Source organism: Narcine bancroftii, chromosome 1 (genome assembly GCF_036971445.1).
Source record: "Narcine bancroftii isolate sNarBan1 chromosome 1, sNarBan1.hap1, whole genome shotgun sequence".
Taxonomy (NCBI): domain Eukaryota; kingdom Metazoa; phylum Chordata; class Chondrichthyes; order Torpediniformes; family Narcinidae; genus Narcine; species Narcine bancroftii.
The window spans coordinates 122218104-122244274 of NC_091469.1; the positions used below are offsets into that span (position 1 = coordinate 122218104).

Genomic DNA, 26171 nt, shown 5'->3' on the forward strand with positions numbered 1-26171 from the left:
GGATGTTTGATTTCCAATCATCTCCATCCTGAAACCACATTTATGTAATGGTCACTAAATTATACCCTCTTGTATTGATTTGTGCTACAAATTCACTGGCCTTGTTTCGCATGCTATAGGCATTCCGATAAAGTACCCTTATACTCATTGTCCTTTGAGTATGGTAACCCTTGCGTCTTTTGTGGTTGGCTTTTCTGTACTTATTCTTACCTTCCTCTAACTTTTGCTTCCCTCTGAATGATATATTCTAAAATAAAAACATCTAAGCAGGAAACCAGTATACTGACCAAACCCAACATTCAAAATTCTTTCAAAATCATTTTCTGCATTCTTGTGGTGTGATTCTAAAACAGAACTTGCAAATTGGAGATTTTATAAATGGGAGAGCCTAAACATTCATGGAGTAAACTACTAGATATGTACATAGAAAAACTGAACAGAGAATGGCATGCATTTAATATCAAAAATTTAATATCTTGCATTTGTCTTAAAATTTAATATTGTGCATTATTCCAAAGGATTTAGCAGACAGTGGTGTAAAATATGATGACTAATTCCTGTACAGCAAGCTCTCTCAAACAGCAGTGTGATTGATAGTAACCTGTTAATCTGATACATTGATGTTGATTGAGAGCTAACTATTTTCCAGAACACCTAGGATAACCCTTCATTCTTGGAGAAAATTGTTGCATTTTCTGTCTACCTGAGAAGGGCTTAACATGGCAATTAAGGCAGTACTTTCCACAGCACTACAGAGAGGGTTATACCTATAACCTTCCAACATGGCCAAGTGCTACCAGCCAAGACATGGCTGGCATTAATATTCTATGTGATGTAGATGATTGTCGAATAATAATATTGGTCATTAATACAAAACAATTAGGCTGCAGGGTGTTGTTAATTTGGAGGGTGTATACCTATAACCTTCCAACATGGCCAAGTGCTACCAGCCAAGACATGGCTGGCATTAAGATTCTATGTGATGTAGATGATTGTCGAATAATAATATTGGCCATTAATACAAAACAATTAGGCTGCAGGGTGTTGTTAATTTGGAGGGTGTATACCTATAACCTTCCAACATGGCCAAGTGCTACCAGCCAAGACATGGCTGGCATTAATATTCTACGTGATGTAGATGATTGCCGAATAATAATATTGGTCATTAATACAAAACAATTAGGCTGCAGGGTGTTGTTAATTTGGAGGGTGTATACCTATAACCTTCCAACATGGCCAAGTGCTACCAGCCAAGACATGGCTGGCATTAATATTCTACATGATGTAGATGATTATCGAATAATAATATTGGTCATTAATACAAAACAATTAGGCTGCAGGGTGTTGTTAATTTGGAGGGTGGGGTGGTATTTATTGTAGAAAAAGAATCTAGTGTTTGATTAAATTATCCCATGGTGGTAATGTTACTGATTTCTATCTGCAGATTGTGGGCAACCTCCTTTATTATCGCTATATGAACCCAGCCATTGTTGCACCTGATGGGTTCGACATTATTGACATGACAGCTGGTGGCCAGCTCCATCCTGATCAACGGCGGAACCTGGGTTCAGTCGCAAAGGTTCTGCAGCACGCTGCATCGAACAAGCTGTTTGAAGGAGAAAATGCCCAGTTGTCGTCGATGAATAGCTATTTGTCACAGACCTACCAAAAGTTCAGGTAACTTGCGTATACAAATGCTAAAATGTATACTTGGATTTTTTTTTATTTCCCCTTCTCCACAGCTGCATTATGGAAGTAGAACAATTTTTTTTTGAAGATATGGTTTTATGGGAGAGTAACTCCTGTTGAATATTCTACATCAAATACAATTTGAGAGTTAACAAAGACATCTTTATGAATTGGAAATCAGAAAAACTACAGATTCTGGGAAATGAAACAAAAGCAGAAAATCATGGAAACACTCAGAGGATCTGGCAACATCTGAGATAAGAGAAAAAGGTCGATCTTCTTTTACTGCCACAGCTTTCAGAAAAATGATCGTGGGATTTGACTCTGATGCTCAAGAATTGGAAAACTATTTTTCTCCTAATATAATTGTAAATGCCCAGAGAAGATCATTTATTGACTGCAATACATAAAAGTGCTAGAGAAATTCAGCAAGTCATGCAGCGTCTGCAGAAAGCAAAGGTATACAACCAACGTTTTGGGCCTGAGGTTAAGATATGAGCAGAAAGCAGCCAGGCGCCTGAATAAAAAGTTGGGGGAGGGAAGAAGAAAGGGCAGGAGGAAGAGCATAGATCATAGGTGGACATGCATGTGAGTGCAGGAGAAAAGAAAATCTGAGGTAATTGGGGAGGGGATAGCTCTGGAGATGGAAGGTGTGAGGAGCTAAAGGAGACAGAGGGAGAGGGAGAGAGAGAGAGAGAGAGAGACAGGAAAGTGGTCTAATGGAAATCAGAGAAGTCAATGTTAATGCCATCTGGTTGGAAAGTGCCCAGACAGAATATAAGTTGTTGTTCTTCCAATTTGCAGGTGGCTCAGTTTGGCCAATTGTCTCCTTTCCTCCAATTCCCCACCCCATTTCCTCTCCGTGCAGAGAGCTACTCCTTCTCCCATCAACTCAGGTTTTTTTCCTTCTGCCCTCCTGCCCATATCCAGCTATGACCTCTTGCCTCCTGGCCTGTGCTCCTCCCGCCACCTTTTTATTCAGGTGCCTGCCTGCCTTCTGTTCACACCTTGACGAAGGGCGCAATCTTGAGCTAGTGACATTCAATCCCTTCTGAGTGTGTAATTTATGAATCTTCCCGAAAGAAGAAGAACATTTCAACCAGATTCAACCATGCGAGTTGACCATACTCAACAATGTCTCCATGTTGCTGAAGAACATGCAAGGATCTCCACCAATGCCATCTCTTGTATATCAAGCTCCATCACCAATGGCACCAGTTCAAATTCAGCCAGCTCCATTCACAAGACAACCAGTCGCAAGCCCTGGTAACGACAATATATTATCACTCATAGCAAAACAAAATTAAATTTTTGTTATATTAGCACAGAGTGGCGGCTTGCAATTGCGGATATCGGGCCAGTATATCACGCGGCAGTAGACGCGGACAGAGATTGCTAAAGTGACTCCCAGGACAACGAACGGTAGAAGCTGGGGCATCATCAGACCAACAGCACTAAAATAGCATTGGTCAAGCTGCCCAGCTAACTCAGCAGAAACAGGCTGGGGAAGAGGGGCCTTCATATGCATGGACGCTCCCACCCGCTATTGTTATTCATACGGCTGACTCAAGTCAATCGCAAAAAAAACCGGCAGGAACTTCAACAATATAAAAGCAGCCTTTCCAGCCCTAATAAAGAAGTGAGCTTAACTTGCCAGACTCACACTGTCTCTGTGTGTGTGTGTGTGTGTGTGTATTTCTTTGTAACGGTTGGCTACAATTGGTGACCCTGACGGTTTAAAAGGAATCTAAATCTAGCGATGGAGAATGAAGCAGCAGTCTCCCTGAAGCTCCTGACCTTCTGGACAGTTTGGGGATGATAAACTTTTATCGCAGGTCTATCTGATGTCCGGCAAGGAGAAGGACCTGACCTCAGACAATGAATCCGCACGTGCATTTGTGGAAACAAAAGAAGCCCTGGCCAAAGCTACACTCCTGACCCACCCCAGACCAGATGCACCTACGGCCCACACAGTTGATGCCTCAGGAGCAGTAATTGGTGGAGTCCTGGAGTAGCAGATAGAAGGAAGTTGGTACCCACTAGCTTTCTTCAGCAAACATCTGCAGACCCCTGAACTAAAGTACAGTTCTTTCGATAGAGAGCTGCTGGCTCTGTACTTAGCCAACCGCCACTTCTGGTACTTTCCTGAGGGAAGGGCTTTCACAGGCCACAAACCACTGACTTTCATCCTGGCTAAAATCTCCAATCCCTGGTCAGCCCACCAGCAGAGACACTTGGTTCATATGGTTTACCTAAGAAGGAAATTCCAGTTTTTAATTGTGATCCATTATAATATTCAACGTTCATAAAATCCTTTAAACATCACATTGAAAGTAATACTAAAAAGGCCAAACATCGTTTAAATTACCTGGAACAGTATACTGGAGGACAGGTGAAGGAACTACTCAAAAGTTGCCAATATATGGATCCAGACCAAGGTTTTAAAAGGGCAAAAGAATTATTGCATCATCAGTAAAATCGCAAGGGCCCACATAGACAAGATTCTTTCTTGGCCAGCAATAAAATCAGAGGATGCAATGGCTTTACAAGCATATGCACTCTTTCTGAGAGGGTGTTGTAACTCAATGGGAAGTAGTGTACATTTGCAAGAATTGGATTTGCTTGCTAATTTATCAACTATTTATCAAGCTGAAGGACTTATGGGGAATCAAAGTTGCAGAGCTTAAAATGATTTCCAGAAGGGACGCTAGTTTTTGAGGATGTAGTACAATTTTTGGAATGTCATGTGCATTCTAGTATTTGGAAATATTGAGGATACTTTTTAATTCTCTTGGCTTGGCTTCGCGGACGAAGATTTATGGAGGGGGTAAAAGTCCACGTCAGCTACAGGCTCGATTGTGGCTGACAAGTCCGATGCGGGACAGGCAGACACGGTTGCAGCGGAAAATTGGTTGGTTGGGGTTGGGTGTTGGGTTTTTCCTCCTTTGTCTTTTGTCAGTAAGGTGGGCTCTGCAGTCTTCTTCAAAGGAGGTTGCTGCCCGCCGAACTGTGAGGCGCCAAGATGCACGGTTTGAGGCGATATCAGCCCACTGGCGGTGGTCAATGTGGCAGGCACCAAGAGATTTCTTTAAGCAGTCCTTGTACCTCTTCTTTGGTGCACCTCTGTCACGGTGGCCAGTGGAGAGCTCGCCATATAACACGATCTTGGGAAAGCGATGGTCCTCCATTCTGGAGACGTGACCCACCCAGCGCAGCTGGATCTTCAGCAGCGTGGACTCGATGCTGTCGGCCTATGCCATCTCGAGTACTTCGATGTTAGGGATGAAGTCGCTCCAATGAATTTTGAGGATGGAGCGGAGATAACGCTGGTGGAAGCGTTCTAGGAGCCGTAGGTGATGCCAGTAGAGGACCCATGATTCAGAGCCGAACAGGAGTGTGGATATACGCTAATCTTTGTGAGGTTTTTCAGTTGGTTGTTTTTCCGACTCTTTTGTGTAGTCTTCCACAGGCGCTATTTGCCTTGGAGAGTCTGTTGTCTATCTCGTTGTCGATCCTTGCATCTGATGAAATGGTGCAGCCGAGATAGGTAAACTGGTTGACCGTTTTGAGTTTTGTGTGCCCGATGGAGATGTGGGGGGGCTGGTAGTCATGGTGGGGAGCTGGCTGATGGAGGACCTCTGTTTTCTTCAGGCTGACTTCCAGGCCAAACATTTTGGCAGTTTCCGCAAAATAGGACGTCAAGCGCTGAAGAGCTGGCTCTGAATGGGCAACTAAAGTGGCATCGTCTGCAAAGAGTAGTTCACGGAGAAGTTTCTCTTGTGTCTTGGTGTGAGCTTGCAGGCGCCTCAGATTGAAGAGACTGCCATCCGTGCGGTACCGGATGTAAACAGCGTCTTCATTGTTGAGGTCTTTCATGGCTTGGTTCAGCATCATGCTGGAGAAGATTGAAAAGAGGGTTGGTGCGAGAACACAGCCTTTCTTCACGCCATTGTTAATGGAGAAGGGTTCAGAGAGCTCATTGCTGTATCTGACCCGACCTTGTTGGTTTTCGTGCAGTTGGATAATCATGTTGAGGAACTTTGGGGGGCATCCGATGCGCTCTAGTATTTGCCAAAGCCCTTTCCTGCTCACAGTGTCGAAGGCTTTGGTGAGGTCAACAAAGGTGATGTAGAGTCCTTTGTTTTGTTCTCTGTACTTTTCTTGGAGCTGTCTGAGGGTAAAGACCATGTCAGTAGTTCCTCTGTTTGCGTGAAAGCCACACTGTGATTCTGGGAGAATATTCTCGGCGACACTAGGTATTATTCTATTTAGGAGAATCCTAGCGAAGATTTTGCCTGCAATGGAGAGCAGCGTGATTCCCCTGTAGTTTGAGCAGTCTGATTTCTCGCCTTTGTTTTTGTACAGGGTGATGATGATGGCATCACGAAGGTCCTGAGGCAGTTTTCCTTGGTCCCAACAAAGCTTGAAAAACTCATGTAGTTTGACATGCAGAGTTTTGCCGCCAGCCTTCCAGACCTCTGGGGGGATTCCATCCATACCTGCTGCTTTGCCACTTTTCAGTTGTTCAATTGCCTTATATGTCTCATCCTGGGTGAGGACTTCATCCAGCACTAGCCTAAGGGACTGTTGAGGGAGCTGGAGCAGGGCGGAATCTTGGACTGAGCGGTTGGCACTGAAAAGAGATTGGAAGTGTTCTGACCATCGGTTGAGGATGGAGATCTTGTCGCTGAGGAGGACTTTGCCGTCTGAGCTGCGCAGCGGGCTTTGGTCTTGGGATGAGGGGCCGTACACAGCCTTTAGAGCCTCGTAGAAACCCCTGAAGTCGCCAATGTCCGCGCTGAGTTGGGTTCGCTTGGCGAGGCTAGTTCACCACTCATTTTGGATCTCCCGGAGTTTGCGCTGAAGATGGCTGCATGCGCGACGGAAAGCTTGTTTCTTCTCTGGACAGGACGGCTTTGTAAGGTGAGCCTGGTGGGCAGCTCGCTTCTTTGCCAGCAGCTCCTGGATTTCCTGGCTGTTATCGTCGAACCAGTCCTTGTTTTTCCTGGAGGAGAAGCCCAGTACCTCTTCAATGGATTGCAGTATGGTAGTCTTCAGCTGAACCCAGAGGGTTTCAGGGGACGGGTCCATGAGGCGGATTGCATCGTCGAGCTTTGCTTCGAGGTTTGCCTGGAAGTTTCCTCTCACTTCGTCTGACTGCAGGTTTCCAACATTGAACCTCTTTCTAGGGGCTCTACTGTTTCTGGGGTTTGGCTTGAAGTGAAGGTTGAGCTTGCAGCGAACCAGCCGGTGGTCAGTGTGACATTCCACACTGGGCATGACCCTGGTGTGGAGCACATCTCGTTTGTCTCTTTCTCTCACCAGGACGTAGTCCAGGAGGTGCCAGTGTTTGGATCGAAAAGGGTGTTTGTAATGACAAGCCGCTGTTCTGCGCAGAGCTCCAACAGGAGGCGCCCATTGTCGTTGCACTTGCCGACACCATGCTTGCCCAGGATTCCTGGCCAGGTTTCTGAGTCTTTGCCGACGCGAGCGTTGAAGTTGCCAAGGATGACAACCTTGTCGGCTGTAGGGGTGCGTTGAATGAGGTTGCGCAGGTCAGTGCAGAACTTGTCCTTTTGATGCGACGCTTGTTTTGAAGGGGGAGTCGCATGGACATGATCCGGTCCGAGTAGCCTGTCGGGAGGTTTTCGAGTTTGGAGGCAATGGAGTTCTTGACCATGAAGCCTACACCAGAGAGGCGTCGTTCATCCAAAGGCTTGCCAGACCAGTAGAGTGTGTAGCCTGTGCCGCGTTCTTGGAGGCTGCCAGGCGAACTTCACTGAGAGCGGCTATGTCGATGTCAAGTCTGAGGAGTTCATGTGCAATGAGGGCAGACCGACGTTCAGGTCGGTGGCTGTCAGCCTTGTCTAGCATGGTTCTGATGTTCCAGCATGCTAGCTTGAGTTTGTGAGCATCTTTATTGACATTTTGAATAATGCTGCAAATGGATTACATCATGGGAATCAGAACAGAAGTGTCAGTTAGAAGGAACCATTCATTGTGATGCAGATTTTGGATTGTTTGAAAGCTGGGTGATTTGTCATCTGGCCCCATTAATACAAAATGTGAGGCAGGGAACCAGAATATCAGTATGTGACCAGAACTCGCTGTTGGGGCTTGTAGCTGAGCAGCAGAATGTTGGCAAACTTGATCCAAAATTGGTTTGATGACAGGAAGCAGAGATGATTTTCTGACTGGAAGTGATGTTCAACAGGGATTGATTGGTGCTGGGACCAATGATTGGGACTGTATGTGGTCTGATTAGCAAGTTTGCAGACAACATAAAAATCATTGAAATTGTGGTTAGGGAAGGTTGTCCAAAGATAGAGTTGGACCTAGATGAGCTGGAAAGTTGGCCAGTTGAAACTTAATCCAAACAGTTGCGAATTCAGAAGTAAATGCTGGGGAGCTGAGGAACATTGATGTAGAGATAGTCCTTGATACAGATGGATTGGATAGTGAAAAGGGCATTAGGTGCGTTATCCTTCCATAAGATGAGGGCTGAGTATGACAGTTGAGACATCAAGTTGTAAAACATTGGTTAGACTGCACTTTGGAATATGGTGTGGATGTGGTAGCAGTAAAGAAAACACATAAGAAATTCAATTTTAATTTTACATTTTAACATACAGTGACAGGCTTTCATAGCCCAGGAATGGTGGGAGGAAACGAGCATCCTGACGAAACCCATGCAGACACGAGGAGAATGTACAAGATCCTTATAGCCATAACCGGATTTAATCCTGTGTCACCTATTCACAGATGTCACCTGGAATGGAGGGTTGTAGTTGCAAGGAGAGTTTGGTTAAGCTAGATTTATTTTCACTTCAAAGCTTGAAACTGAAGGATGACCTTATAGAGGTTTATGAAGAGCCTAGTTTTTTGTTTCCCCGGGACATCATTGTCAAGAACTAGAGGCTACACGTTTAAGATGAGGGAGCAAAAATTTAAAAGCGATCTGAGAAGGAGGTTTTTTAACACGATAGTGGTGGTCTAGAACAAGCTCTCAGAGGAGGTGATTGAAGTGGATGCACACGGAATGTTTAGCAGGTATTTGACCAGGTAGATAGATAGAAAAGGTGTTGTTGTCTCCTGAGCCTTTTGCAGGCAAATGAGATTGGCCTTGCGGTCAAAGTGGCCAGTTGCTGTATTTTGAGATTCTGTTGCTTTGTGGCTGGAACCAGAGTGCACGTTACTGGATGTTTTTGCTTCCTTTAAACTTTTTATTACACCACTGTGTAATATTTTTTTAAAGTAAAATAGTGATATGAAGTGTGTTCATGTATTAAATGGAGGAACATCCAAAAGTCCAGAAAATCAGATTATCTGGCACTACTGAAATTCCCAAATATGGTGGATTATTGCTATTTTATTGTGGAAATATAGTACTTTGGAGTTGTGGGGTAAGCGTTAAGAGTGTAAAGATGGAGGAAAGTTATAACAATAAAGAACTGGGAAAGTTTATAGACCATCTGACCAGTAGCAAATGAAAAGCATCAGCAGTAAAGAGTTCGTTGAATTTACTGGTTGGATTTTCTACATTATTCTGCATTCCCCAGAGTGGGATCACTAATGTCAATTCCAATGTCTTCCACACCCTGGATGAGATACTGTGTGGTCTAACGATCATCCTAATCTTTATAGTCAGGATGACTCACTGCATAACTCTAGCCACGTCATTCTGAAGGATATAGAGTGCTCACTGTGTAAATGTCATAGGGAACTTGTCAATTCTTTCCATTTCATGGAAACCTATTTTCTGTAAATGGGTGCTGGAGATTTTTTTCTGCACGCACTGTCTTCCTCAATTTCACAGTGATGTTGTTGATCTTAATCCATTGTTTGTATCTCAATGCCTTGTGTAGATTGGAGATGTTTGGATTTAATTGGTATTTGCTGCCTGGTGTAAATCTTCTGAAGGGAATATTGGAGCGCAGTATGTAGTGGACTGGAAATAATACAAGTTTGAAGTTGATCTAATTGATACTGCTTAATAAGTCTAATTGGGATGTTGTAGCTTGAGTCATTGAACATTTTGTATTTGACTGAAGTTTATAAAAGGAACAATAGTTGTTTTAGTTCCTGTGAAAATGAACAATGCTGTTTGAATTTGGTAGTACTGAATATTAGTTCTTAAGGTGAAGAAATAAATATAGGGGAATACTCAAGGCCTCATTGGTGTATGCCAACTGTTACTATCACACAACAAATGAATGGGGAGCAGTGTAGAGGTGAATTTTAATAAACAAAAGCTTTGTCAAATTAGTGGATTTTATGGAGATTGAAGTTTAGAGAGTTAGAAGTGTGAAGCCAGATGATTAATTCAAGCAATCAGAGATGATGAAATTGAAAGTTCAAAAGATTGGACAAAGTGTTCACAGGCCAGAGAGGATTGAACAAATGGGAACATGGCCACTAGTAAACAACTTAGTATACAGGAATGAGCTGTTTACATTTTGACAGTAAAAAGGTATTTTTGTGCTGGGCCTCCGCCTCAAGGCCAGCTCTATCCGCGGAGAAAAATTTGAATTTGCCTTTTTATGGAGCAGCCCTAAAGGCTTGTAGTGTCCTCCAGAGCACCCGTCGCTTTGAGGTCTAGCAATAGCCATCTTCATTGCCCATAACCCCCACACAGTTGGAACCTCTCTGAGAAATGCAGAGTGGGGGATTATGGGTAACAAAGACAGCCATTGATCATGCTTCCAGCTCTTCTGCCCCTCCAGCTCTTTACTCCTGTCTCGCAGCCATCGGACTCCCTGCTCTGCTTCTCTGTCTCCATTCCTCAGCATCTCTTCTCCTTCCTGCCGGGCCGTGGAGCTCAGCACCCAGGTCCTTTCGCCCTCTGGCCCTGGAGGCTCTGACTCTTCTTGCCCCCACTAAGTCTCTGGTTCCTTGCTGCCCTCCTACTCCTCAGTCTCGAGGGCCTTGGTGAAGGAGCAAGGAGTGGAAGGTGAATGAGAAAGGACATTTCAGCGTGGCAGGAGGGAGCCCTAACCCCAGCACCAATAACCGTGGGAGCCCTGGTGGTGGCTCCTGGGTCGCAGGCTGATGGCATCATTGTGACGTCATCAGCCTGCCCCTGGCCAGCCACTTACAGTAGCAGTACATTTATGATGTGTGGAGGGGCGCTCCGCTCCTCCTCTGACACAAGATTGAAGAGGGATTGGAGTCGGCGGCGCCTTGGAGCCACTCACAGAGCATTTATGATGGCAAGTTCTGTGACGTAAGGGCAGAGAATCTCCTCCTTTACAATCTCATTTTTTCCACTCAATAAAAGAGCCTAAGAAGCTTGAAGAGAACAGAATTGACAATGTTATTTTTAGATTCCTTTTGCTTGGTTAGTGATGCTATTTTTCACCAATATGTCATGTGTTTTGAGTATAATGACTGTTGCAAAATCCAAACTTAAGCAAATAGGAGCAGGGGCCACTCAACCTGTTCTGCCATTCTCTACAATTAAAGTTAATACCTCAGTTCTCCTGCATTTCCCCATAGCCTCTAATTCCCTGAAAGTTCAAAAGTTTATCTACTTCTTCTTTTTACCCCCTCCCCCAACACTTGCTCATGTGCCTCATAATTTATGCACAGATTATGTACAAGAACATCCAGATCTTCACCTACAATCTTTCTGAATTTAGATAATATGAGCTGGTATTGCCAGTGTTACGAGCCCAGAGGACCCCAAAACCCTGCAGCAACAGAAATTCACCAAGACAAATGGTTTCGTAAGCAAAAGTTGCTTTTAATTATCTTTAAACATAAAAACAGGATCAATCTCTAACTTAATGCAATTAACTTAACTAACCTAACTCAACCACCTTCTAATTTTAAGCGCATGTGTATGAAATGAATGTGTATGTTTAGAAAAGTTATTTAATTTACAGTTCAATCTCACTTCTCATTCCTCCAAGTTCACTGATATCAGGCAATTCTTATACTGTGCACAGAATTTAACATTTATAAAGTTCACCAGGCTTTGGTGGTTGAAAGGTAAATGGTTACTGCTCAGGAAGGTTCTCGTCGGTTTTCAGAGAGAGATTTGTTGTTTGCTGGACATAAACTGATTCCATCTAATCAGCCACGTCAGTGTCTTGCCAAAGAAACTTGCACCGTCAGGGTTTTCCGGATGATAACTTCTTGCTTTCAGGTCACCACAGAGTTCTTTTTTGTTTCCCTTATTTCAAGTGAAACATTAGGCAGCCAGTCTTTTCCTCATGTATGGACCACAAGGGCTTTAACCAGGCTGAACTAAGCAGTCACAACCAGTCTTCCAAATGGGGTTTTTGCACTAGCTTGCCAGCTTGCCCTTTTCCAGTCCAAGCATCTGCTGCTGAACTCTAGCACTGTAGAATTGAATCCTCTCTCTCACTCCCAGAGAAAAGCCTGTTTTTTTTAAATCTCTGCTTGCAAAACCACATGACCCTCTTAGAAATGCAAACTGTATTCAGACGGCCTGAGGCTCCGAACCTAATCCTCCGATCTCTTTCATCTTTTGCTTTTCAAAACAACAATCCATTAGTGAAGGCCCTTGGGAATTCTTCAAAGTTTTTACAAAGGGGGTGTTTCTACTGAGCCGGGAAAAGCGAGGTGATGCGCGGTGACACCTCGAACCTGGCCGCACAGTAAACACATCTGGGTGTGGCCGATGTGCGGCGATTCAAGGTGCTCCAGCGTCCTACTTTTGGGGTGGTCGATGCAGGGTGATGCGAGGGACGACTTCGCAGTGGAAACACCACGGGTGACTCACCGGAAGTTACGATTTTTCACCCGCGGTTTTCAATTGCTCATTGGACTTCCTGGTCACCTCGCATCGCCCTGCATCACCTCGTATTCCTCGCATCACCTTGCATCGCCGCGTATTCAAACGCTCGGTAGAAACAGTTCAGGTAGTCCAAAAATGCGCGGTGATGCGAGCGATAAAATATCGTGGTGATTCGAGGTGATGCGGGGTGATGCGAGGTGTCCTTAGTATAAACACAGCTAAAGACGCTCGGAACTGTGCCTACCTGGCTTGAGCAGAGCTCCAGTCTTTTAAATGAGATCTGTTTTGAAGTGTTTGTAGGCGATCTACACTAAAAACTTGCCACAATTTATCTCCTTTAAAACATACAATACAAAATGCAACATAATCTGTCATGCCAGTGACATCCCAATCTTAATAAAAACCTTAGAGAATATCTGAAGAAGAACCTTTTCCCTCAGAAAGTGGTTGGAATGTGGAATGCACTGCATAAGTGGCTGGTAGAGCCAGGTATCTTCACAGCATTTAAGAAGCTTTTACATTATTAACACACAGGGTCTTGCAGATCAAATGCTGTAAAATAGTATTAGTGTAAACATGGTGATCCAAAATGCCTGCTTATCTCCTGTATAGCCACTTTCAGGTGACCACAATACCCGACTGTAAAGCCACACATTGTACTCCTGTGCAGATGTCGGGTGGCCACCTGAAACTGGAGTACCCGGCCAGGAGGTCTACTTACCTAACCTTTCTCTAGTAATCCTGCTTGGATTATCCCCCATGGCAGCTGAAAGCAGCCGGGCTGTCAGGGGGCGGGCTGATGATGTCGTGGTGATGTCGTCAGCCATTGACTGGGTTTCAGTGGGGTTTTTTATGCACAGCACCGGCAGCGCAAGTCAGGCAGGTGAGAGACCGGCAGCACAAGTTGGGCGGGGGAGAGACCGGCAGCGTGATGCGTGAGGGGGAGAGACTGGCAGCACAAGTTGGGCAGGGGAGAGACCGGCAGCACAAGTTGGGCAGGGGAGAGACTGGCAGCACAAGTTGGGCGGGGGAGAGACCGGCAGCGTGAGTCGTGAGGGGGAGAGACTGGCAGCACAAGTTGGGCAGGGGAGAGACCGGTAGTACAAGTTGGGCGGGGGAGAGACCGGCAGCACAAGTTGGGTGGGGGAGAGACCGGCAGCGTGAGTCGTGAGGGGGAGAGACTGGCAGCGCATGTCAGGCGGGCAAGGGGGAGGCACCAGTAGCGCGAGTCGGGCGGGCGAGGGGGAGAGACTGGCAGCGCGATTCGGGCGGTATCCACCGTCCGAACTTATTGCAGCAGCGATGCCGTAATGTACATCTCGCGCAATGGGTTGATGAGAGTGTGCAGCATACATTAGGAAATGTTTGTTTTACTGTCAGGGTTTTTTTTTATTGCGCTGTCAGCAGTACGATCAACAGTCCAATTATTCAAATGAAAATTGATCGGGAACCTGAGGGATGCAGGGTGAAATTCATTTGTACAGCTGCAAATAAAAAATGCACAAGATGCAAACTCAAAATATACCAATAATTTGTGTTTTTTGGCTGAGCTCTGAGACTTTTATTGTTTGTCATTCATGACAAACTGCAAATGACGTCAAGGCAGCGTGGACGGGACTAGGCCACAGTCCCGAGGAGCCGGCGATCGCTGGTCGACAGCTATCCATCAGTTGGCACGTTCAAATGACAGAAAGGCATCCTCTCCACGGCCACCTGAACGTGCCAGCTGCACTCCCCTAGCCATGACTGCCAGCACGTGATCTTCCATGGAGCACCTGAAAGTGCCTTATAATTCTATCCCAGAAATGAATGAGATAATATGAATGAATGTTGATGTTTTAGCTAGCTTTAGTTTAGTGGAGAATCCTAGTCATGCCTGATCAAGTGCCCCGAGTTACAGATACACAGACAGGTCTTAACTTGAGGTATGCTGAACAGAGAACAGGGTAATAGTGGTCATGCACAAGTTACAGACAAGCAGATGGAATGGGTGGATGAGTGACAGATGAGAGTTAACACTGACTGTACCCTATCATTGATTATGGCGTGGATAGATTTTATTTGTAGGATGGACTAAGTGTAAAGAAAAGTTTTCAGGCAACATTGCACAGGCCATCAGCTTACAAGATCAGCTCAATCCCTCTGTACTTCATTCACCTGCAATCCTTCTTCATTTGGATCTGCCTTTAGATTTTCCATACCCAAGTGTAAACCTCACACATTAAACTCCATTTTCTTACTTGTACCCAAATATCCATATTCCAACATGCCTTCCATTGATTTTTGTGTCATCATCAAACTCTCACATTGTTCACTCTGCCCCCTCCTCTAGGTTATTCATAAGAATCAGAAATCATTGAGAGGGCCAATAGCTGATCAGTGGAATACACCTCTAGTTGCACTGTTTCAACCTGAAAAAGTGCCTATTGAATACTAAACAGTATTCAATCCACGTTAGCACACTTCCTGGAATGCATGGAGTTCTTACCTTGTGCACAATGTTTTTTCTGTAGCACCTTGTCAAATGCCTCTTGAAAATGCAAATATAGTACCTGCAGGGATCGCGGATCCATGAAATGCAAATTTCCAGTCACTCAATGCCTTACTAATACACCTGATTTAAGAATACACCATTTAAAAAAATAAAAAGACAATGAAAAATGTAATTTGCAAAAAAAAATCAATATTGTAGTGTTTAATTATGCATAAAGTTCACTTTAATCAAGTAATTCCCATAACTTAAAAAAATTTAATTCGTACCCCGGTCACTGGTGCTTTAACAGTGTGGTGCTAGCCTCTACATGAACCATGCTGCCGTCATAATTAACCCCCTCCCCAAAGTTTACAGATAAAGCCTTACTAATATACTAATAATAATAAAGATATAGATTCTTAGTAGACAGGGATAGGGAGACACTTTGGGAGAGTTGCCACAGCAGCAAGTGGCATCGATCAGCTCTTCATCCTGGAATTCCGATCAGGCCCTCAGCACAATCCGACTCACCTCAACGCAAGTGTCTTGGTCAGGCCCTCAGTGCATCTTTCTTTATAACCGAATCCTAGTCGCTGGTGCTGTAACAACTTTGCACTAGCCACTGCCATAATTAGCACCCCTCCCCCAAGTTTACATATAAAGCCTTAATAATACCCAGTACATGTTCTGTTCTCACTTCCACCATCTGGAAAGAGGTATAGGTGCTACAAGACTTGCACCACCAGGTTTAAGAACAGTTGCTATCCCTCCACCAACAGGATCCTCAACAACAAACTCAATCCGGGACTCACTTAAGGACTCTTACTTTTCACTTTATTGATTATATTTGCACAAGCAGTTGTTTACATTTTGTTATCTGTTGACATATCTTTATTTATTTACATGTGAACATTATGCACAGTTCTTTTGCACTACCAATAAGTGGTGATTCTGCCTCGCCTGCAGGAAAAAGAATCTCAGGGTTGTATGTGATGTCATGCATGTTCTCTGACAATAAATCTGAAATCTAATATCCTTAATACTATACTAATACAGATAGACTCTTACTAGGCAGGGACAATTTGGGAGTTGCCCCAGTGGCGAATGGCACCAGCCGGCTCTTCAACCTGCGCACCGCCATATTTTTGAAACACAATTTTATTCAAACAGCTTCTGTGGGCGGGACTCGACTAGAGTACTCCGCTAGCCGAATGTTCGCTCCCATCCTCAGCAAAGAGTTGAGTGTTGCTTCAAAGAACATTTACAATTTTAACATTTTATTTAAACTTCCATTTAAAACTTTATTTATTGATAAGTTTTTTTAAAAATGTCTTTGTATTTATTTACTTATTTGCCAGTTGTTTGAATTTCTGGTTGATTGAATGTCTGAAAGTGGGCATTTTACTGTACTGAAAATCAGCAGCTTGGCCATCTATCAATATGCTTTGTACGTCGTAAAATATCTCCAGAAAATGTGTCCAAAATGACTCGTCTTTTATAAAGTCACGTTGACTTGATCTGAGTAAAAGCACAATGCTGGAGAAACTCAGCATGACAAACTGTGTCCTTTATATAGCAAAGGTAATAATACATAACTGATGTTTGAGGCTTCAATGAGGTATGGAAAAATATTGGCCGGTGTCCGGACAAAAGAGTAGGAGTGGGGGGTTATGGTCACAAAGGCAGTAGGTGATCCATGACCGTGACTCTCATCCCCCACCCAAGAACCATTCTCCCACTTTAAACCTTCTTCCTGGAGACATCTCATCCTGGCCAGCTACCCACTCTGGACCATTTTATTTCCAACTACCTCAACTTCATCACTCCCCTCTCATATTCTAATTTTACTTCCTTCAAATGCTCTGCCCTCCACTCTCTCTGCTATAATTCCAACCTCACCATCAAACCTATAGGCAAGGGTGGAGCTTTTGTGGTCTGGCGCACTGACCACTACCTTGTTCAGGCCAGGTGACAGCTCTCAGATACCTCCTCCTACCTGCCCCTCCCACAGGACCCCACCAGGGCACATTAAGCCACTGTCTCCAGCACCATCTCCAACCTCATCACCTCTGGTCTCCTCCCCTCCACAGCCACCAACCTCATTGTCTCCCATCTCCTCCCTGCTCGTTTCTATCTCCTACCCAAGATACACAAACACAACCATCAGGGTAGACCCAATGTTTTTGCTTGTTCTTGTCTCACCGAATTAGTTTAATCTTATCTTTTCTCTCCTGGTCCAATCCCTCCCCACCTACATCTGCGATACCGTACATGCCCTCCATCTCTTCAATGACTTCAGATTCCCGTAACTGCACCACTCATCTTCACAATGGATTTCCAATCCCTTCATACCTCCATCCACCATAAAGGTCTTAAAGCACTTTGCTTCTTTCTGAACCAGAGACCTGACCAGTCACCTACTACCACTACCTTCCTCCACCAAGCAGAACTTGTCCTCACTTAATAAACTTCTCCTTTAACTTGTCTTACTCCAAATCAAAGGAGAAGTCATGGGTATCTGCATGGGTCCCAGCTACACCTACCTGTTTGTGGGCTTTGTGGAGTAATCCAAGCTGTAAGCCTGGTATGTTCATGACTACGTCGGGGCTGCATCATGCACCTGCAATGAGTTTGTCAACTTCATTCACTTCACAGCCAACTTCCACCCCAATTTCAAAATCACCTGCTCCATCTCCAACAACATTCTTCCCTTCCTGAATCTCTCTGTCTCCATCTTGGGAGACCAGCTTTCCATCAACATCAACAAACCCACTAATTCCAAAAACTACCTTGACTACACTTCCTCACACCCTGTCCCCTGCAAGGATTTTGTCCCCCTTCTCTCAAATTTCTCCGACTTCATCGCATCTGTTCCCAAGATCTTCCAAAATATCTGCCTTCTTCCACAAATGTGGCTTCCCTTCCACTGCCATCAGCTCAGCCCTCACCCCCATCTCCTTCATTTCCTGCTAATCTGTCCTGGCACCCCCACACCCCCAGACGCAACAGAGACACCTTATCCTCTCCTACCACCCCACTAGCCTCACCCAACACGTTACTTTCTGGAATTTCGGCACTTAATTTATTGATCACCAATCTCAACCAGTATTTGCTCTGTCATCTAAACTTCCATTTGTATTCCAATCCATCCTTGAAGCTTTAGTAGAGCTGATTGTTGCTCTTGTACAGAGTCATCTCAGACTTGGGTCAAATTACTTCCTTTGGTTCTGGAACAATTCTGAGATTCACACTCCATTTCCTCATTGCTGACAGTTGATTGAGTTCCTCAACCTTTTTCTCTTAAAATCTTGAACCACCAAGCTTCACTTTCTGAATCTGATTTAGTGCCTCTCATCAATATTGAGAATGTGACCAAATCTGAAGTAGCCTGTTCCCAGTGGGTTCCACATCTCCTGATGCACGCCACAAATTCCTCATCCATGGTATCCTCACCAGTTTGGTTAGTCTATTCCATGGGCAGTTTAAAATCACCCACGATAAATGCAGCTCCATTCTTAAATGGAGATTGAATACTTAATATTTACCTTCAAATCCTTGTTGAATCAAATTTACATTTCTTAGTAAAAGGTGGCCTGAACTGACCGGTGCCAAACATTTGGTAAGAGATGTGAAGAACAGAAGTGTCTGATAGCCAGATCTGATGCTTTTTCTGTTCTTTTATGTTCCCACCTTCATCCAAAAATGTCAGAAAAAGGAATTGCTCTTTCTAGACTCTAAGTCACTCAATTTGTTAGAAAGTTTTTGTTAGATTATGGATTTTTTTTTTTAATTAGTTTAATAATTCTTTGCCTGCAAATCAGAAGCAGGGTTATTTTAAATTGACTGCCAAGCACACTGCATGTGAATAAGAAAACATAAAGGCAATGTTATGCCCGGCCTAGTGAAATCTGCTGCTTATCATTATTGATTCAACAGCCTCCATACCTGGCTTAAACTGAATTGCATGCGACCTTAGAAATGTGTATGTTGAGGTTTGACATGGCTCACTAATATTAATTCCAGCCTACCACTCATTCTTGATCCACTCCAATTCACGTATCACTGAAACAGGTCCACAGTGGGTGCTATCTCTTTGGCCCAACAACTCAGTCTTGAATCATAAAGAGACTTGCATTGGGCTATTATTCATCAGAATTTATTGTCACAAAATTTGTTATTTTGTGGTAGCATCAGAGGATAATCATTTATATAATCCATATTACGAAATAAATAAATAGTGCAAGACTAAGTCAAAGTAAGGCACTGTCTGGGGTTCATTGTTCATTCAGGAATCTGAAAGCAGAGGGGAAGAAACTGTCCTTGTGCCACTGAGTGCTCGTCTTCAGGCTCCTGTACCTTTTTCTCAATGGTAGCAGAGTGAAGAGAGCCTGGGAGAGACATGGCCTCTTGTAAATATCCTCAATCGAGGGAAGGATGGTGCCCGTGATGTTGTAGGCCAAATTAACAACCCTCTGGAATCTTTTCTTGTCCTGTGCATTGGCACCTCCGTACCAGACAGTCATGTAGCCAGCCAGAATGCTCTCCACGGTGCACCTGCAAAAGTTTTCAAGAGTCTTCACTGACATACTGGATCTCCTCAAACTCTTCACAGAGTATAGCCAATGGCGAGCCTTTTTCATAATTGCATCAACATGGAGGCTCCAGGTCAGATCCTCGGAGATGTTGACACCTAGGAATTTGAAGTTCTTGATCCTCTCCATTGCTGACACCCTCAATGAGGACTAGTTGTTGGTGTGACACCTGTATGTTTCCTCTTTGCCATCTGTGATTGTGCCAACAAGCATGATGTCATCAGCAAATTTGTATATAGCACTGGAATTGTGCCTGGCCCCACAGTCATGGGTGTAGAATAGAGCAGGGCAATGGGCTAAAAACGCAGCCTTGAGGTGCGCCTGCATTGATTGTTAGTGAAGGCGAGATGTTGTTTACAATTCGTACTGACTGTGGTCTTCCTATGAGGAAGTCAGGAGTCCAGGTGCGAAAGGGGGTACTGAGGCCCAAGGTTTGGAGCTTGTTGACCAACACAGAGGGAGTAATAGTGTTGAAGGGCAAGCTGTAGTCGATGAAGAGCAGTGACATGTTGCTGTTTTCTAGGTGATCCAGAGCTGAGTGGAGAGCCTACAGCTATCGACTATAACTCTGCCTGCAAAACAATAGTACCTCATTAAACCAATCCTCAAGCTGTGTGGCCTTCAACTCAGCACCTCTCTCTACAATTGTATCCATGACTTTCTATCCTGCAGGCCATTATCTCTGATGATCAGTGACAGCCCTTCCACCATGATCATCCTCAACATTGGGACTGTATACTCAGTCACCTACTATGCTCCCTGTACACCCACATTCAGCCAAACACTGGTCCAACTCCATCTATAAATTTAACGATGACAGCCTTAAAAATAATTAGTGCAGTGATAAGTCAGAGTACAAAAGAGCGATAGGGGGATTGTGGCTTAGAGCTCAGACAACAACCTCTCCCTCAAAGGCAGCAAGACCAAGGAGCTGGTTATTGACATCCAGAAGAGAACCAGAGCTCACTCAATAGGTGCTAAGATAGAAAGAGTTGACATCTTTAATTCTGAGCATTAAACATCTCCAATGACTTGTCCTGGTCCCAGTGCCCAAGGAAGTGTACCAGTGTCTCTACTTTCTGAGGAAACAACACCTCTGCAAATGTACCACTGAAAACATCCAATCAAGTTGGATCACTGCATGGTATAGGAGCTGCTCTGCCCAAGACCGCAAAAAGCTGAACAAGATTATGAACATGTCTCAGACCATCACACGTACCCTCTTCTCTCCAACTCAATCTCTAATTCTCACTGCTCTGGAAAAGTAGTCAACACATTGAAATACTCATCCCACTCAGGCCATGCTCTCTTTATCCCCACCCCTCCTGAAGATTTTGTGACTATGAGATCATTACCAATAAATTCAAGGACAATTTTGTTCCCACTGTGATCAGGCTCCTGAATGAAACTTAAAATAGTAAAATTAATTACCCATTGCTCTGTTCCAATTGATGTTTCCCCATAACTGTATTTTTATAGTCTTTCTTATGCCATGTATGAAATATATACTGGTCTGTTTGCAAAACAACTTCTATTGTCGCACCTTGGTGCGAGCAACAGAAAACGTGAACTTGTATCCTATTCATCGCCTCAGAACTGACTTTCACATCTGTGCCATTCTTCCCTTCAGTCTCTGGTTCACCTCCAGCAACTTCCTCATCAGCCTCGTGCTGCGGCTCTCCCATATCCCATGCTCCAGTTGTGGTGACCATTCCTGGCTTTACCATCCTCGTCTTTGTGTTGCTTGGATATCCATTATTATTTGATGGTTTCAGACTTTGCAAGACTTATTTATTAATGTTTACTTTCCTTCCCATATCCAAACATGCTATTTTGTCTTTCTGTCTCCCCTCTCACTCCAGCTAAAGAATAACTGAATTATTTGTTAACATTAAATGCAGGGAGAATCCTAATTGAATGAGATGTCTCAGTAAGTGATCCATGATGTGCACTGCAGTTGATGACATTTTCATGAAAAATTAACCCAAGCAAATCCTGAGATTTCGTGTTTTCAACATGACATCGTCATTATTAATAGCTTTTTTTTAAATTCCAGTTAGTCCTAATAATCTGTTGAACAAGTCTGATTAATATATATCATAACTGATACTGCCACTTTAAAAATGCCACTGAACTGCACTAATTATTTGCAGTTTTTGGAAGATTAGTGTAAAGGTCTATTGTATGCATTCATCACAATAATTGTTAACTTCGGCACAAGCAGCATTACTAGTTCCAAATTTTTGTTGTTATTCTTGGAGGACTTGAACTTCAGCTAAGGGGACCCAGGTGATATGGTTACAGATTTAACTGCAGCCATTGCACTGTAATTTTAATCTAAAAAATTAAAGTATTGTAGAGCGCAAAGTAATGATGAGATCCAAAGGACTTGCTAATTAACTGTTTTTCTGCTGTTTGCAGGAAGTTTTTCCAGGCAGCTTGTGATGTGCCGGAACCAGAAGAGAAATTTAATATCGATGAATACTCTGACATGGTGACATTAAGCAAACCTGTTATTTACATCTCCATTGAAGAAATTATAAACACTCATTCGGTATGTGTCCATAGTTTTAGTTTGGGCAAATCACTTGAGTAATGCTCTTTAATGCACAAAAACTGAACTTTTGCTGAAACAGTGCTGTAGGATAAATGCTTTGGAAGGACATAATCTGAAAAATTGAACACCGAGTGAAAAGAAACTGTTGGCAAGGGCAACCAAGAGTTTATCCAAAACGATGGGTTGAAAAATTTTAAGGAGGAAATTGGAGAGCATGAAAGACCAGCTTTCAGTTATATAGTGAAGAGCATGCTGACAGACCGTGTTGGAGTAAGATTGTAAACCTATGAATCCTAACCAACTGAGAGGCTCTGAAAATGGTAGTGACAGAAGAAATTGTCAGATGCGTCCATCCATAGGTGGTGTTCTGGCCAGATGAACCAGGGGAAGTAAAGTAGTTTTTAATGAGGCTGAGGAAAGGTGTGCAGATATTATGGATGATAACACAGCAGTCATTTCTTAAGTAAAGGAACTAGGCAAAGTAGCCTGGAAGCAAATGAAGTTAATAATGATGCTTGTTTAATATAAAGAACAGTGCGCAAAAGAGGTTGCTGAGTCCCTGTTTGGAATACAGGAGGCCCTAAGAATTTTAAAATCCTAAGTGATTTTCATTTAATTTTCCTAGACACAGCCAGGCAAATTGAAGGTTTTGAACAGATCTTTTTTTATGCATGATAACACCTGCATGTGACATGCATTTAAATTAAACAAAACCTGCTTTGCTTGTGAATCAGTCTGCTGGTTCATCCAGGTGGAATCCTTTCCTTGTCTGTCTGAGTTTAAATTTGTCAGGTTGCTCATATCCTTGTCCATTCTCCACCTGTAATTAATGACAAAAAAAATCGCCTGCATTATCATCTCCCGTAAACATCTTTTGCCTTCTCCCATTAACCATTTTTGCCCCTGTTGTCCAGACCTTCCTTCTCAAGCCTCGCCATCTATTCATTGGTTTTTTTTCAACAATAATCCTAAAGCACTTGAAGTTACTGCTCTTAAGAGGGAGAAAGTTCCTTTCTCCTGTAGGTTCCATACTTTAATGAAGTCATGCTGATTTTCTTGTTTTCATTTTTACTGAGAAAGCAGTGTATTTCAGATTTCCCATTATTTCTTTGCGCTGCTGCAGAAATTTATCTGGGGCAGAAAATGTGTTTTTGTATGGAGTCATTTCTGGTGGATCTTGTGCAAAAAAAAAAACAGCTGGAAAAATATGCCAGGTCAGGTAGCATCTGGAGATAGAGAGTAATGATGTGGGGTGGAGGAGTTACTGACATATCAGGTCATCTCAGGTTCTCGCTGATTCCTCTCACCAACCTGCTAAGTTCCACAGCAAATAAGGTGAGTGAAAGAAAGTTTAGGTGTGGTGTCAAAAGGAAGATTGTTTTACACACAAGAGTGGTAGGTGCCTGGAATGCATTGCTGGGGGTGGAGTTGGAGGTTGATACTATAGGGAATTTTAAGAGTCTTGGAAGGGCATGTTGAAAGAATTATGGGTGTGAGGTAAGGAAGGATTAGAATGTTATCAAGTTGCTTTCCAGAGGACTGCCCAATATTGTCGGTTGAAGGGCCTGTACTGTGCTGTAATATTATGATTCTCCAGCTTTTTTTTTTGCTTTCAGATTATAGCATCTGCAATCTCTCTTGAACTTTTTGATTATTTTTGGAAGTCTTCTTTCAGCCATGGAGTGAGATTAAACCAAGTAATTTATTAAAATTGGTTTGAGGATTTCTCTCCGAGCATTACATTATCATGCACTGAAGCCACTACACATTCAGTGTATGAAACATGCCCAGGTTGTATATCAAAAGAGGTGTCTAACTTGGTGTTCAGCAACCATAAGTAGTGTTCATTTGCAGTTTAAATGAATTTCCATGATCTGAATTGAACTATTATGTAAGTAGTTCTAACTAAAGAAAGTAAAGTCTGACAATGAGAAAAAGAACTTTATCTGTGATTAAGGTGGTATATGAATGGAAAGAAAAAAGCTTTAATGGTGCCTAATTGATTAATTATGTGTACAGTTTCATCTTCTTCTTCTTTGGCTTGGCTTTGCGGACGAAGATTTATGGAGGGATAAATGTCCACGTCAGCTGCAGGCTCATTTGTGGCTGACAAGTCCGATGCGGGACAAGCAGACGCGGTTGCAGGGGAAAATTGGTTGGTTGGGGTTGGGTGTTGGGTTTTTCCTCCTTTGTCTTTTGTCAGTGAGGTGGGCTTTGCGGTCTTCTTCAAAGGAGGTTGCTGCCCGCCGAACTGTGAGGCGCCAAGATGCACGGTTGGAGGCGATATCAGCCCACTGGCGGTGGTCAATGTGGCAGGCACCAAGAGATTTCTTTAGGCAGTCCTTGTACCTCTTCTTTGGTGCACCTCTGACACGATGGCCAGTGGAGAGCTTGCCATATAACACGATCTTGGGAAGGCGATGGTCCTCCATTCTGGAGACGTGACCTACCCAGCGCAGTTGGATCTTCAACAGCGTGGATTCGATGCTGTCGGCCTCTGCCATCTTGAGTACTTCGAATGTTAGGGATGAAGTCGCTCCAATGAATGTTGAGGATGGAGCGGAGACAATGCTGGTGGAAGCGTTCTAGGAGCCGTAGGTGATGCCGGTAGAGGACCCATGATTCGGAGCCGAACAGGAGTGTGGGTATGACAACGGCTCTGTATACGCTTATCTTTGTGAGGTTTTTCAGTTGGTTGTTTTTCCAGACTCTTTTGTGTAGTCTTCCAAAGGCGCTATTTGCCTTGGCGAGTCTGTTGTCTATCTCCAAAGGAAATGGGTCAATGGCAATTTTTCTCAAGCAAAATATTTCAGTCACAAATGGGTTTAGAGCAGAGATTCTCAACCTTTTTTTCCTCACTCACATGCCACTTTAAGTAATCCCTTACTAATAAGAACATCTATGGAATAGAGATTACTTAAGTGGAAAGAAAAAGTTTGACAACCTAATTTAGAGATTTTCTACTTTATTTTCGCTGTTGACAGTAATCCCAACTTTTTTTAAAAAAATGATCCTTGTCAATATGTTTGTGCATTTTCATGTAAAAAAATGGAATCTATTCAAACTGAAGGTATTATTTTTAATCTGATGATTGTGAAGCCTTATGGTGCTTCAAGCATCTGAAAACCAGCATCTATTCTTAAATAGCAACAACTTGTCATTTGTCTCTGAATAACTGCAACGAACAGAAACAGGCCTTTCAACCCAACTGCTTAATGTTGCAGATGAGCCTTCTCCCAGCTCCACTCAATTTACCATACCTTCCCTTCTCTTGTTATTTTAAATTGATTCACCCTTAAAATTATCCATGTCAATTGTCATATCTACATAGCTCTCCTGATGAAGGAATTTCTTGTGAATTCCCCTTTGTGTTATTCAGTGTTTCTCCTGTGTTTATGGACCCTAGTTTCATCTTGCCTACAATGTTGAAGCATCTTGCATGCCTCTCCTGGCCAATCTTACAAATGTCAATCAAGTCAAATATCAGCTTTAGTTTCCTAAAGAGAGGAGCTTCAGTCTATTCAATCCTTTTTGATGGTTGTCACCCCTCTGTTCAAGGTGCTTAAAATGTTATTAGTAATGAGAATGGTGCCAGAGGATTGGAGAGTAGCTCATGTAGTTTCATTGTTTAAAAAAGTTGCTAGGAGTAAATCTTGTACTTATAGGCCTGTAACTTCGATGTTAGTGGTGGGTTAAGTTATTCTTAGAGATGGTATATATAAAAATTTGGATAGGCAGGGTTTGATTTAGAACAGTCAACGTGGATTTGTGAGGGGAAGATCATGTTTGACAAATCTTATCATTTTTTGTGGAGGTTACTAGGAAAGTTGATGAAGGTAACACAGTGGATTTTGTATATATGTACTTTAGTAAGGCCTTTGATAAGGTTCCTCAGGGAAGGTTAGTTCAGAAGGTTCAATCATTAGGTATTAACATTGAAGTAGTAAAATGGATTGAACAATGGTAGAATGCGAGATGCCAGAGAGTAGTGGTAGTTAACTGTATGTTAGATTGGAAGTCGGTGACTAGTGGCGTGCCTCAGGGTTCAGTATTAGGTCCATTACTATTTGTCATATACATTAATGATCTGGATGATGG

General features: G+C 43.3%; 1 protein-coding gene across 6 annotated transcripts in view; it reads left to right on the forward strand.

The window, feature by feature from the left end:
• Positions 1-26171, forward strand: part of iqgap2 (IQ motif containing GTPase activating protein 2) — a 340680-nt gene that overhangs the window by 279732 nt on the left and 34777 nt on the right. For all 6 annotated transcript variants that reach the window (XM_069937770.1, XM_069937765.1, XM_069937779.1 and 3 more), the window contains 2 exons: positions 1445-1677; positions 21938-22070. In XM_069937770.1, coding sequence (XP_069793871.1) covers positions 1445-1677; positions 21938-22070 — 366 coding nt within the window. The remainder of the gene's footprint in view (positions 1-1444; positions 1678-21937; positions 22071-26171) is intronic.